Source organism: Bufo bufo, chromosome 7, assembly GCF_905171765.1.
Source record: "Bufo bufo chromosome 7, aBufBuf1.1, whole genome shotgun sequence".
Classification (NCBI taxonomy): domain Eukaryota; kingdom Metazoa; phylum Chordata; class Amphibia; order Anura; family Bufonidae; genus Bufo; species Bufo bufo.
In genome coordinates this window covers 210614352-210628996 of record NC_053395.1, presented here as the reverse complement: position 1 = coordinate 210628996, position 14645 = coordinate 210614352, and the positions used below count along the sequence as shown (strand labels likewise).

The 14645-nt window shown below is 43.1% G+C and overlaps 1 protein-coding gene across 2 annotated transcripts in view; it reads left to right on the top strand.

Moving 5' to 3' along the window:
• KYNU (kynureninase) overlaps positions 1 to 13264 on the top strand; it is a 114580-nt gene extending 101316 nt beyond the window's left edge. For both annotated transcript variants that reach the window (XM_040440014.1, XM_040440013.1), the window contains exons 13-14: positions 5129 to 5359; positions 12912 to 13264. In XM_040440014.1, coding sequence (XP_040295948.1) covers positions 5129 to 5359; positions 12912 to 13058 — 378 coding nt within the window. In that variant the 3' untranslated portion in view covers positions 13059 to 13264. The remainder of the gene's footprint in view (positions 1 to 5128; positions 5360 to 12911) is intronic.
• Positions 13265 to 14645: the final 1381 nt, after the last annotated feature.

Genomic DNA, 14645 nt, shown 5'->3' with positions numbered 1-14645 from the left:
GGATAGATTCAAAGCATATTTCAAACAAAAAAGCAATTAGCAAGGTGGTGATAAACAGCTGATAACACGAGAACTAGACATTTCTCACTAATAATACATATTACAAAGTTTCTTGTGGTTACTTGTACTATTGATTTATGCAAAGTTGTGTGAAAAGTTAGTGACCATTTAAAACAGATCTGTCTAGTCACCGAAGCTTCCTGATCAGAGGGTAGCATAGGAGTTTGGCATATATACCTTTTTATGATTTGATTGATGTCTTCTCCTCTGTAAGTCTCTATACAGGTAAAGCTATCAATCGTAGAGGTGGGCAGGTGAAGCAGGTCTCATGGGCTATGAGTCCTGGCAACTTTGCATAATCATAAATAATATTAACAATTATCATAAAATTGTTGCAAAAACGTCCCGCTAGTTCCATAGAAATGAATCATGACTCCTGCAATACCATCTGCGGTCAACAGATGGCAATAGACCGATTGACGAGTCCATATTAATTATAGCAAAACGAATGAACATAGGAACCCGTTTGTGAAAACTAATGCAGATGGAAACTGAAGGATCTGGTTGGTTGCAATAGGCAACATTTATGGGTTACTTTGCGTCTGTATTAATTCCCCCTCCCATATTTTGACATAGATACAATATTATTTTACCTGCAGTATTATTCTTTAACTATTCTTCTACAACAAATAGAAAAGTCGTTATGATTGTCCCACGTGAAATTGCACGGTGGTTTCTAAGACGGACGTCCCGGCGGAGGCACAATAGACATTTCAAGGACACGAGTCAAACAAATGAACTTTCCGTACTCCAAGAGCTTAGACGCTTTCAGAGCGGAGCCATTTATTACGTTCCTGAACGCTGATTGTTTGTATCATTTTCTACATCGTAACTTAATGCTTCATCTGTAACAACAGAAGCTGTTAAGCCAAATCCTGAAAGCTTTTCGCTTGAATTTTCGCTGCTAAATTAGGCAAATTTGACCTGGGAATCCGAGTACAGATAGAAGATTTCACTCCAGGGGCTCATTTGCCCAAAGTACCTCACTGTAAAGACTCTATAAAAATCATATTTTCCCATCTCTTTTTTTTTTTTGTTTTAGTTCATCAATGTGCGACTACAGGGTTTTTCATTTATGAACTTATGTCACCGCGTAGCTGCTATGTGTCTATGCCATTAAATCCACTGCAGGGAGTCTCCGGCAATGAGTCGAGAGCTCAGTGATTCTCCTTTTTATGGCTGATTTTACCCTTTTTGGCACGGTGACTTAGGCTTTCCAAATGCTAATTGCTGCTGTAGAACCTCAGCAAAATGGATCTAACCGTTACTAGCGAAGTCCCAGCTCCCGGTGCAATCAAGAGAATGGATCTACAGTGCTTTAATGCTGAGAGAATAAATACTCAAGAATTCAGGACGGGCTCGGTGGCCTGTTTTTCGAGGTGAAATCTATCCTACGGTCATAGTCTACTTACTGTACTTACAGGGATTATTTTGTGTGTAAATGTTTCGATTTAGAATCTACCTTTTGATTGAAAACAACTTTATCTACAATGAGTCGGCATACGGATGTAGCAGGGTTAACACACATGCATTAGGAGACATGTGATCTAAACTAAAGGCAACTAAATGCGTTAATAAGCAATTACTTTTCAATGGCTTTTGTTTCAAAATAACACGATGAGTTAAAGGGTTTCTATCACTTTGTTTCACCTATTTAGCTTTCAGACACTAGCGATCCGCTAGTGTCTGCTTTATCTAACCACCCTAATATAAGAGCTTATTGTCCTGCCGTTTAGCTAAAAAAATAACTTATATAGATATGCAAATGAGCCTCTAGGTGCTATGGGGGCGTGATTAGCACCTAGAGGCTCCGTCTACCTTAACAAACTGCCGCCGCCCAGCGCGTCCCTCCAGCCCGCCCATCTCCTCCGAATGCGATGCTCCTCGTATTCGGCGCATGCGCAGTGAATGTCTGATCGCTTCCCTGCTCAGACATCTCCACTGCGCCTGTTCCTCGGAGCACTATGACGTCATCGGCGCAGGCGCAGTGGAGATGTCTGAGCAGGGAAGCGATCAGACATTCACTGCGCATGCGCCGAATACGAGGAGCATCGCATTCCGGAGGAGATGGGCGGGCTGGAGGGACGCGCTGGGCGGCGGCAGTTTGTTAAGGTAGACGGAGCCTCTAGGTGCTAATCACGCCCCCATAGCACCTAGAGGCTCATTTGCATATCTATATAAGTTATTTTTTTAGCTAAACGGCAGGACAATAAGCTCTTATATTAGGGTGGTTAGATAAAGCAGACACTAGCGGATCGCTAGTGTCTGAAAGCTAAATAGGTGAAACAAAGTGATAGAAACCCTTTAAGAAATTTGAGTTAAGAGTGTGTGTGTTACCCCTGCTACATCTGTATATTAAAACACAATGCACTGCGACGCGGCTAGGGCTGGACAACAATGCATAAAAATATCCCATACATACCTTTATAGCACGGACAAGCCACAAGGTGCCCATGGTGTCACCGATATAGTTTTTTGGTAATTTAAATAAGACACTGATAAATACTGGGAGATTTATCATTTAGTTGGTGCCTGAAAAGTGGCGTTAAAAAGTCACAAACTATGTGTTTGTGATTTTTTTTTTTACCTAAGAAGAATTTTTAAAAAAATTATCGCATCTCTCACTTTTAGGCCTAGTTCACACGAACGCATGGCTTTTATAGTTTTTTGCGGTCCGTTTTTCACGGATCCGTTGTTCCGTTTTTGAGTTCCGTTGTGTTTCCGTTTCTGTTCCGTTTTTCCGTATGCCATGTACAGTATACAGTAATTACATAGAAAAAATTGGGCTGGGCATAACATTTTCAATAGATGGTTCAGCGAAAACGGAACAGATACGGAAGACATACGGATGCATTTCCGTATGTGTTCCGTTTTTTTTTGTGGACCCATTGACTTTAATGGAGGCACGGAACGTGATTTGCGGCCAAATATAGGACATGTTCTATCTTTCAACGGAACGGAAAAACGGAAATACGGAAACGGAATGCATACGGAACACATTCCGTTTTTTTTGCGGAACCATTGAAATGAATGGTTCCGTATACGGACCGTATATGGAACGCAAGAAAACGGCCCGTACACCCGCAAAAAAAAACGTTTGTGTGAACTAGGCCTTACACTGCCCTCGTTACTTTTCAGAAAGGGGGCATGGCAAGGGTGGTAAGCAGGGGTGTAGCTATAGGGGGTGCAGAGACAGCAGTTACTACAGGGCCCAGGATCCTGAAGGGCCCAAAGACCCTTGTGCCGCATAGGAAGACACCAGTACTATAGAAAGTGCATGCTGGTCAAGTTACACCTCTGGCTGGAGAAAAGGGATTAGATCAAAAACTTGGCATGGGGGGGGGGGGGGGTGCCGTTTCAATTTTTGCCTCATTAAGCACAAAGGCTGTGCGCTCCCCTGCCCCTGGCCACAAAGCACTGAAGGAAGGGGGGCCCAATCTGGACTCTTGCACCAGGGCCCATGGCCAGTTGCCCTGACAAATTTATCTTCATTTACGCCAGTTTTCTGTCGTAAATGAAGCCACAAATCTACAGCAGCAATGAGATGTCGTAAATTTCTGTTTAGGCGTACGGACTGCAGGAGGATGCACCTAGTTTAGGACAAGGCATGCACCTCATCATAAATTAGGCACAATTAGGGGTTATCGAGGCCGGTGCAGAAGGCGCCAGTCTTGATAAATCTCCCTCATACTGTTTTGCTAATCTGTTTTTATTTATTTATTTTAATACTGTTTTCTGTACATGATTATGGTGGGGGTCACCATCTTTCCTGACTTTCTCTTGACAGCATTCAGAGACGTGCTTTACGCATGAACCATAGGAACCTGTAGTCTGGAGATGACTTCTATGGGAGAGTGTTGTGGGCATGCTTGTGACCTGTGCAGAGCTCATTATGCAAGGAAGGGGAGGAGGGGAGCTTTGACCATTACCTATTGTGAATGGTGGTTATCTGTATATAGGTGTTACCTTTCATTGTAATCCTGCCTGTGGTGATGATGAGGAGAGGACTGCTGACAAGTGATTTCTGCAAAATAGGATATGGTGTAACTATTCAAGACAGCGTCAAGTACAAGTGCTTTGCTATTTACAGAGAGAGAACAATGCAAGAGTGTGCATACCTGATGCGCCGCTCCATTCATTTTGCGGGGTCAACATGGCATACAAGGCTCCCCTTCATGCGATTATTGGGGTCCCGAAGGTCAGACCCTCACCAATCTAATAGTTATCCCCTATCCTGTGGAAAAGGGATATCATTAAATAACCAGAATATAGCTTTGACTCAGGCCTCATGCCCACGACCATTGTTTGGGTCCGCATCCGAGTCGCAGTTTTTGCGGCTCGGGTGTGGACCAAATCACTTCAATGGGGCCGCAAAAGATGCGGACAGCACTCCGTGTGCTGTCCGCAACCGTTGCTCCATTCCGTGGCCCCGCAAAAAAAATAGAACATGTCCTATTCTTCTACAATGGGCCGCCCTTTCCATTCCGCAAATCGCGGAAGGCACACGGGCGGCTTCCGTTTTTTGCGGATCCGCGGTTTGAAGACCGCAAAAAATGGAACGGTTGTGTGCATGAGGCCTTAGGCTACATGCACACGACCGGATCCGCAATAAAAAATGGGTAATGTCCGTTTTTTTTTTTTTGCGGATCCATTGTATATGCCTATCCTTGTTCACAAAACAGAAATTAATGGGTCCGCAAAAAAAATCGGAACAGACACGGAAACAAAATATGTTCGTGTGCATGTAGCCTAACTCATTTAGTAATTGAATTTAATTGTAGTCCTATATAAAGCCATGGATAACACATAGTAATACATTGAGCCAAAGGACAAACTCGGCTCTGCTACCTTTCTAATAACTGGAATTATTACAGATGGTATTATTACTGTGAGCAGGGCATTTATTTTTGTTCGGACCTGGACTTTTGTATTTCACATTACATTACATTAGTTTGTAATACGCTATGACATTATTAGTTTGGCGTCCATAAGCCGCGGACGGAGCGCTTCTAAGTGATTATTCTGTTTACCAATTTGCATTTTAAACATCTCATTTTTGTCTTCACAGGTTTTCAATCAAACCAGCATGAAGGCCTTACGGAAAAAGTCAATTTTACTGACTGGCTATTTGGAGTACTTAATTAAACATTATTACAGTGAAAACATGGCTGAACCCAAGAAACCTTATGCAAAAATAATCACGCCCTCTCACTTTGAAGACAGGGGATGTCAGCTCTCCCTGGCTTTTTCTCTGCCTATAAAAGCTGTTTACAAAGAACTCGAAAAGAGAGGAGTCACGGTACGTGGTATTGTCCTTTGTCATAGACGTGTTTGCAAATTAATAAAGTCAATAAGCGCTTTATTGAATAAAATTGCACTTGACCCGGTAATCACATTAAGATATTACAAAGTTTGCCAGACATTCCACTTTATGAAGGTTGACTCTTAGATGTCATTGCTTTGTCTGAATTTTTCATTTTCAAGGTAATTTATATATATTTTTTATTATTTGTAAAGGGAATGCATAATGTATCTAAAAGTAATTTCTTTTCTTTTTATTTATAAAATTTCAGTCAGCAGAACAAAAAATCATGTTTTCCCTTTTTTTTTATTTTTTAATTGCTAGAATTATTTCCATTTTTACATTGAAACCCTGCCGGCCACGTTGCAAACACAACTTTCTTGCATTGTCTGTATAGAAAGTGATATAGGGTGAGTTTGCTTTATGGCAGCTGCAATGAACAGAGTTAATATACAAAAGTGTCCATAGATAGAAAATAAAAATAAATCCCCAATTGGATGTAGAGAGCATGTGGTGGCAGGAGAGCTGGGTACAGACCGATGTATTGTATAATAGTAAATGAGGTTGTCATTTGCCATTAAAAGGTATTTCGGCTTTGCAATTTTTTTTTTTTTGCATCAATTGACAGGAATTGTTGATCTGTAATCAGCCTCAGCCGCTCAGGCGGCGCTGCATGAAAGGCGCCGCCGGCCGCCCGAACTTATATAAGCAAATTTTTATTTTTTTACCGCAACGGGCGTTGGGCGCCCCCTGCTGCATAGCGCCCTAGGCGACTGCCTAAGTCGCCTTACTGGTGGCGCCGGCCCTGTCTGTAATGCCCTGTTTTCCTGAACTCCATTGTCGCCATGTGACATTTTTCACTATGTTGGTTCTTTATCCCGATGACATCACGTCTATGTCCGAGGGCGGTAATCTGCTCATTCTCCTGGAGCTTGCTCTGTGTCTTAGGGCTCATGCACACGAACGTATCTTCTTTCCATGTCCGCTCCGTTTTTTTTGCGAACCATATGCGGAACCATTAATTTCAAAGGGTCCACAAAAAACATGGAAGTTACTCCGTGTGCATTCCGTTTTTTGTATGTCCTTATGTCAGTCCCGCAAAAAAATAAAACGTGTCCCATTATTGTCCGCATTATGGACAAGGATAGGACTGTTCTATTAAGGGCTTGTTCACACGACCTGTGGTGTTTTTTTGCGGATCCACAGAAAACGGATGCCGCCCGTGTGCCTTCCGCAATTTGCGGAATGGAACAGGAGGCCCATTATAGAAATGCCTATTCTTGTCCGCAAAACGGACAAGAATAGGACAGGAGTCATCATTTTTGCGGGGCCACGGAACAGAGCAACGGATGTGGACGCATCCGGACCTAATCCGGACACGCTCGTCTGCAAGGGGCCTTAGGCCCCTTTCACATGGGCGAGTATTCCGCGCGTGTGCAATGTGTGAGGTGAACGCATTGCACCCGCACTGAATCCTGACCCATTAATTTCAATGGGGCTGTGTACATGAGCAATGTTTTTCACGCATCACTTGTGCGCTGCATGAAAATCGCAGCAGGGTCTCTATTCTGCGTTTTTCACGCAACGCAGGCCCCATAGAAATAAATGAAGCTGCGTGAAAATCACATTGCATCCGCAAGCAAGTGCGGATGCGGTGCGATTTTCATGCATGGTTGCTAAGGAGACAAAGGATGTATGACCCAGGACCCCATTTACTTTATTATTTTCCATTATAACCAGGTCCTTCTATCTTCATTCAGCAGGACCTGTGCTGATGTCACGGCGCTCACCACATGGTGAGCGTGATGACGTCAGCGAAGGTCCTTTTGCAGGTCCTTCAAGAAAAACAAAGAAGAGGATCCCGGCTGCGCGATCAAGTGGATGAGGTGAGTTATGTTTTTATTATTTTTTAACCCTCAATTGACATTATACTTAGCATTCTGTATTAAAGAATGCTATTATTTTCCATTATAACCATGTTAAAATGGAAAATAATAAAACGGAAATAATGCCTACTCGCACGATTCTTCCTGAACGCACCTGCATCGCATCCGGCCCTCACTCGCGACGCCTGTGTGAATTAGGCCTCATGCACACGACCATTGTTCGATCATTGCAGTTTTTGCGGCTCGGGTGTGGACCCATTCACTTCAATGGGGCTGCAAAAGATGCGGACAGCACTCCGTGTGCTGTCCGCATCTGTTGCTCCGTTCTGAGGCCCCGCAAAAAAAAATAGCATGTCCTATTCTTGTCCGTTTTGCGGACAAGAATAGGCATGTCTACAATGGGCCGCCCATCCCGTTCCGCAAATTGCGGAAGGCACACGGACTGCTTCCGTTTTTTGCGGATCTGCGGTTTGCGGACCGCATAAAACGGAACGGTCGTGTGTATGAGGCCTTACACTGAAATAATGCTGTCAGTTTAATACAATAGATTTCCATGGCCGTTGTGCCGTTTTGCGTTTTTTTTCGAGGACCCATTGACTTTCAATGGGTCCGTGGAAAAATCGGAAAATGCACCGTTTTGCAGCTGCATCCGTGATCCGTGTTTCCTGTCCGTCAAAAAAATATGACCTGTCCTATTTTTTTGACGGACAACGGTTCACGGACCCATTTAAGTCAATGGGTCCGTGAAAGAACACGGATGCACACAAGATTGGCATCCGCGTCCGTGATCCGTGGCCGTAGGTTACTTTCATACAGACGGATCCGAAGATCCGTCTGCATAAAAGCTTTTTCAGAGATGAGTTTTCACTTCGTGAAAACTCATATCCGACAGTATATTCTAACACAGAGGCGTTCCCATAGTGATGGGGACGCTTCTAGTTAGAATATACTACGAACTGTGTACATGACTGCCCCCTGCTGCCTGGCAGCACCCGATCTCTTACAGGGGGCTGTGATCTGTACAATTAACCCCTCAGGTGCTGCGTGACATTTACATGCTCTCCTCCATTCACGCAGACACGACAATCCAAATTGAGCGAGCAACCCGTGTCATTGAAAAGCCCCTCTCAGTCCACGACTATAATTTGCTCATGGGAGGGGTGGACTTCAATGACCAGATGTTGTCTCCTGGGAGAACAGGATCCTTCCTCAAATTCCAGGAAGAGATCATTGAGAACCTCCTTTATCCAGGAGGTTCCGTGGCCCCATCCACCAGTGTAGTTAGCCGTCTACACGAGCGACATTTCCCCAGTGTCGTTCCTGGTACCTCAACCCAACCGTCACCCCGAAAAAGATGTCGTGTCTGTAGCAGGAGTGGAATAAGGCGTGACACCCGCTATTTCTGTCCTGACTGTCCTGACCACCCTGCCCTATGCTTTGGAGAGTGTTTCCGGAAGTACCACACACAGGTACACTTAGCATAGGGATCGCAACTCACAGGACCGGCACACAGGGCTATTAGGGCCCTTTTACTCACAGCTGCTGCAAACCTCTCCTTTCACATGGGATAAAGTGCATAACGTACTTCGCCACATCTTTGGGCGATTTGCGCTTTGCACATTGTCCCATGGGGAAGGAGAGGTTTGTTCTATAAAGGTAAAAAAAACGAAACAAAAAAAAAAAAAAATACAGGTAAGTATAAAAGTTAACGTTCAGTTAAAAAAGTTAAAAAAAAGTTTATATGTTCTGTGCAAAAGTTAATAAAATTATTGTGTTGCGGCCTGTTTTTTTTTTTTTTTTATTTTTTTTTTTTTTTTTTACCTTCCAGGTGGACCAACCGATCGACTAGCTGCAGCACTGATGTGCATTCGGACAGAAGCATTGCGCTGCTGTCAGATTACACGCAAGTCAGTGTATGCGGCGCTGCAAGACGAGATTTCTCCTCTGCAGTAAAAGATACATTTGCCGAGGCATATGAGCTGAGGATGTGGCGGTGTTCATATACTTTGGCAAACACTTTGTATATATAAAAAAACAAATCCCGGCAATGATTTATTCATCCACATCGATTGATGTGAATGGAGAAATCTGGTTTGCCAGGGCATACGAGCTAAGTGGGTATGGATGTTGGGCGGAGCTCCTATGTCCTGGCAGACGCCTTTCCCCTCCTTTTTCTTTTTTTTAGGCAGAGATTTTTTCATCCACATTGATCGTTGCGAATGAATAAATCTTTGCCGTTCATTTTTTTCTTTCAGCCCAGAGGCTGAACGGAAAAAAAAAATCTCATTACCCGTATGCTCAATATAAGGAGAATAGCAGAAACTCCTAATGCTGGGCATACATGTAATGATTGCGGAGACCCTCAAATGCCAGGGCAGTACAAACACCCCACAAATAACACCATTTTGGAAAGAAGACACCCCAAGGTATTCGCTGAGGGGCATATTGAGTCCATGAAAGATTGAAATTTTTGTCCCAAGTTAGCGGAAAGGGAGACTTTGTGAGAAAAAAATCAAAAAAAATCAATTTCCGCTAACTTGTGCCCAAATTTTTTTTTTCTATGAACTCGCCATGCCCCTCATTGAATACCTTGGGGTGTCTTCTTTCCAAAATGGGGTCACATGTGGGGTATTTATACTGCCCTGGCATTTTAGGGGCCCCAAAGCGTGAGAAGAAGTCTGGTATCCAAATGTCTAAAAATGCCCTAAAAGGAATTTGGGCCCCTTTGCCCACCTAAACTGCAAAAAAGTGTCACACATGGGGTATCTCTGTATTCAGGAGAAGTTGGGGAATGTGTTTTGGGGTGTCATTTTACATATACCCATGATGGGTGAGAGATATATCTTGGCAAAAGACAACTTTTCCCATTTTTTTATACAAAGTTGGCATTTGACCAAGATATTTCTCTCACCCAGAATGGGTATATGTAAAATGACACCCCAAAACACATTCCCCAACTTCTCCTGAATACGGAGATACCACATGTGTGACACTTTTTTGCAGCCTAGGTTGGCAAAGGGGCCCACATTCCAAAGAGCACCTTTCGGATTTCACCAGCCATTTTTTACAGAATTTGATTTCAAACTCCTTACCACACATTTGGGCCCCTAGAATGCCAGGGCAGTATAACTACCCCACAAGTGACCCCATTTTGGAAAGAAGACACCCCAAGGTATTCGCTGATGGGCATAGTGAGTTCATGGAAGTTTTTATTTTTTGTCACAAGTTAGTGGAATATGAGACTTTGTAAGAAAAAAAAATAAAAAATCATCATTTTCCACTAACTTGTGACAAAAAATAAAAAGTTCTATGAACTCACTATGCCCATCAGCGAATACCTTAGGGTGTCTACTTTCCGAAATGGGGTCATTTGTGGGGTGTTTGTACTGTCTGGGCATTGTAGAACCTCAGGAAACATGACAGGTGCTCAGAAAGTCAGAGCTGCTTCAAAAAGCGGAAATTCACATTTTTGTACCATAGTTTGTAAACGCTATAACTTTTACCCAAACCATTTTTTTTTTACCCAAACATTTTTTTTTATCAAAGACATGTAGAACAATAAATTTAGAGCAAAATTTATATATGGATCTCGTTTTTTTTTTGCAAAATTTTACAACTGAAAGTGAAAAATGTCATTTTTTTGCAAAAAAATCGTTAAATTTCGATTAATAACAAAAAAAGTAAAAATGTCAGCAGCAATGAAATACCACCAAATGAAAGCTCTATTAGTGAGAAGAAAAGGAGGTAAAATTCATTTGGGTGGTAAGTTGCATGACCGAGCAATAAACGGTGAAAGTAGTGTAGGTCAGAAGTGTAAAAAGTGGCCTGGTCTTTCAGGGTGTTTAAGCACTGGGGGCTGAGGTGGTTAAAGGGCTCCTCCAAAAACACTTAGTGAAGCTCCCTAATATTGAAAAATAATAAGCATTGTATGCATACTATTGAGGTTAAATAGATTGTACAGGATTGGAAAAACATGGCTACTTCCTTCCAGGAACAGTGTCACTCTTGTCAATAGGTTGTCTCTGTTATCGCAGCTCAGCTTCAATGAAGTTAGTGGGGCTGAGCTCCTATGCCACAAAAGTTAAATAAAAAAAAAAAAAGCTAAATTTTTTAATTTTATAGACAAATTTATAGACTAGTTGTATTTGTGTGGACATACAGTTTTGTGCAAGAGTTTTAGGCAGGTGTATAGCCTCCTCATCTTCCAGTTTCTCTGGGATTACATTAAGGCCTGATGCACACGGCCGTTGTTTTAGTCCGCATCCGAGCCGCAGTTTTGGCGGCTCCGATGCGGACCCATTCACTTCAATGGGGCCACAAAAGATGCGGACAGCACTCTGTGTGCTGTCCGCATCCGTTGCTCCGTTCCGTGGCCCCGCTAAAAAAATATAACATGTCCTATTCTTGTCCGCGCTTTGTGGATAAGAATAGGCAGTTATATTAAAGGCTGTCTGTGGTGTTCCGAAATTGTGGAACGCGCACGGACGACATCCGTGTTTTGCGGACCGCAAAACAAAACACACAACGGTCGTGTGCGTGTATTCTAAGGCCTCATTCACACAGCCATTGTGCGGCTGTTCCGTGCATTGCACAGACAATGTCTGTGTGGCGGCTGGGACGGATCGAGACCCACTCAACTTGAATGGGTCTGTGATCCGTGAGTACCGTAAAAAAATAGAACATGTTTTTTTTTTTTTTGCGGTGCGAAGGCACAGAGAGAAACACCACAGAAGCACTCCGTAGTGCTTCCGTGGGGTTCTGTGCCTCAATTCCGCACCGCAGCTCTGGATTGTGGACCCGATACAGCCACGGCCGTGTGCATGAGCAAGTCTACATCCACATGAGATCTGTGTTTAGTTCTCCAAGATGTTTGGAATAACCTCCGTGCTGAGTTCCTTCAAAATCTGTGTTCAGGTGTTCCTAGAAGAACTGATGCTGCTTTGAAGACAAAAAGCAGTCACACCAAATATTATTTGGATTTACATTTCTTTTTTGTTCATTCACTGATAAAGAGAATACTCCAGCACTGTGCGTCAAGGCTTGTTTATTTTGGAAATACGGCGTCGTAACAACGTGACGTTTCGGCCAGAACAGCCTTTATCAAACAAGTGCCGCTGCAAGGAAAAGCGCCAATGTATGATGCGCTGTGAAGTCATAGCGTGTATCCACACGCTGAATTGGGATGAATTGGATACACGCTACGACTTCACAGCGCATCATACATTGGCGCTTTTCCTTGCAGCGGCACTTGTTTGATAAAGGCCGTTCTGGCCGAAACGTCACGTTGTTACGACGCCGCATTTCCAAAATAAACGAGCCTTGACGCACAGTGCTGGAGTATTCTCTTTATTATTTTATGGGGTGGGAAACCGACTCCAAGCAACATTCTCCAGAGTGCCAGGAGGTTTACATCTCTATTGTTCATTCACTGTGCATTGTGTTAATCGATATTTATTTTATTTTTTTTTATCTATTAACGCTTCTATTTTTTCTGCATATTTTTTTCTGTACCTGCCTAAAACTTTCGCACATCACTGTACATATGAATTTTTTATTTATTAAAAGCATGAAAAGCCTTGATCTCAATCACAGTAGTTTTTTTAGATTCAACTTGACCCTTCAAGATGGCGCTAAAATCCAGACATTATTGTTTTTTCTCGCAGTGTGATTTGCGTGAGCCTAATGGTCTACGGATTGCACCAGTACCTCTCTACAATACTTTCCATGATGTCTTCAAGTTCATTAAAATTTTGGGAGAAGCTTTGGCCTCTGTTAGAAACTCACCAGCTACAAATGGGACAGAAGAGTAAAGATGGAGGACGGGAGCTAATCGCTGACTGTCCATTGTTTTACATACTCATAGATTGATGGATTAAATGAAATGATTGAAAATGTTAAAAGGAATGAGTTGGTTATTATTGTATATGTATTTCCTTATATAATAATATATATAATTTTTACACAAGCATAATGTTTTGGGGTTACTGTCACTAAAAATAAAAAATATTTATTTGCACATTTATTATATTACTTTTACAAGTACCATCATATCCATATATGTGTCTCTTGTATGGGCTCTCTCTAGGTGCTGTGTAAAGATGAGCGAAGTATTGGAAAATTCGATTTGGCTGCTTTGCCGAATTTTACAAAAAAATTCACTTTGTGAAAAATTGCTTAGTCACAAAGCACATTTCTTTGTAAGTAGTGGGTGCAATGACAGGGAGCGGTGATTGTGCTGCCCCCCGTCATTGTACCCCTCAGATGCTACAATCATACATGATCTTGGCATCTGATGTACATGATGATCATTGCAAATTGCGGTTCCACAAAACACGGAAGCCGCAATTTGCGGAACGGAACAGGCGGCCCATTGTAGAAATGCCTATTCTTGTCTGCAAAACGGACAAGAATAGGACAGGTTATATTTTTTTTGCGGACCACGGAACGGAGCAACGGATGCGGGCAGCACACAGAGTGCTGTCCGCATCTTTTGCGGCCCCATTGAAGTGAAAGGGTCCGCACCCGAGCCGCAAAAACTGCGGCTCGGATGAGGACCAGAACAACGGTCATGTGCATGAGGCCGAACGCTGTGTAAAACAAAAAAAAATTGCTTCCATTTGCTTGCGATGGGCCGCCATATTGCTTGATTTTACAAAACAATTAGTTTTGTGCTGAATTGCTTCGTCACAAAGCACATTATTCTGTGAGTAGCTGATGCAATGGCAGGGAGCGGTAATTGTGCAGCCCCCCGTCATTGAACCCCTCTGATCATGGCCAGGGCCAGCGTTAGGGGGGGGGGGGGGGGGCAAACTGGGCAATTGCCCTGGGCCCCCATTGTCCAGGGGGCCCCCTGCTTCAGTGCTGCTGTTCAGCTGTACATCCAAGGAAGCAAACAGGTGGCCCGCTGAACAGCTACACTTTACAATGCAGAGTACGGTCTCCTCCCTCACATGTAAGAGAAATCATTACCCTAGTGCTGACAGGACCTGCGATAATGTCAGATTCAGGAGGTGGAGCTCAGCAGAGAAGAGGTGATGAAGGACCTGCGATGACCTCATCATCATGTGACCAGAACAGGAGGCGGAGCTCAGCAGTGCAGTAAAGTAATGAAGACCAGTGATGCATGTGAAGAAGTAGGACTTCAATATAAGTGCCATGGAAATGCTGGGAGTTGTAGTTCTCTCCTCTTAGACCTCCTGTTATGTAATATCATAGTACATTACAAGAGGAGGTATGAGGAGAGGACTACAACTCCCAGCATGTCCAGCTTGTTATGTAATATCAGAGTACATTACAAGAGGAGGTATAAGAGGAGAGGACTACAACTCTCAGCATGTCCAGGCTATTATTATATAATAGGATACATTACAACACCCTGGATATGCTGGGATTTGTAT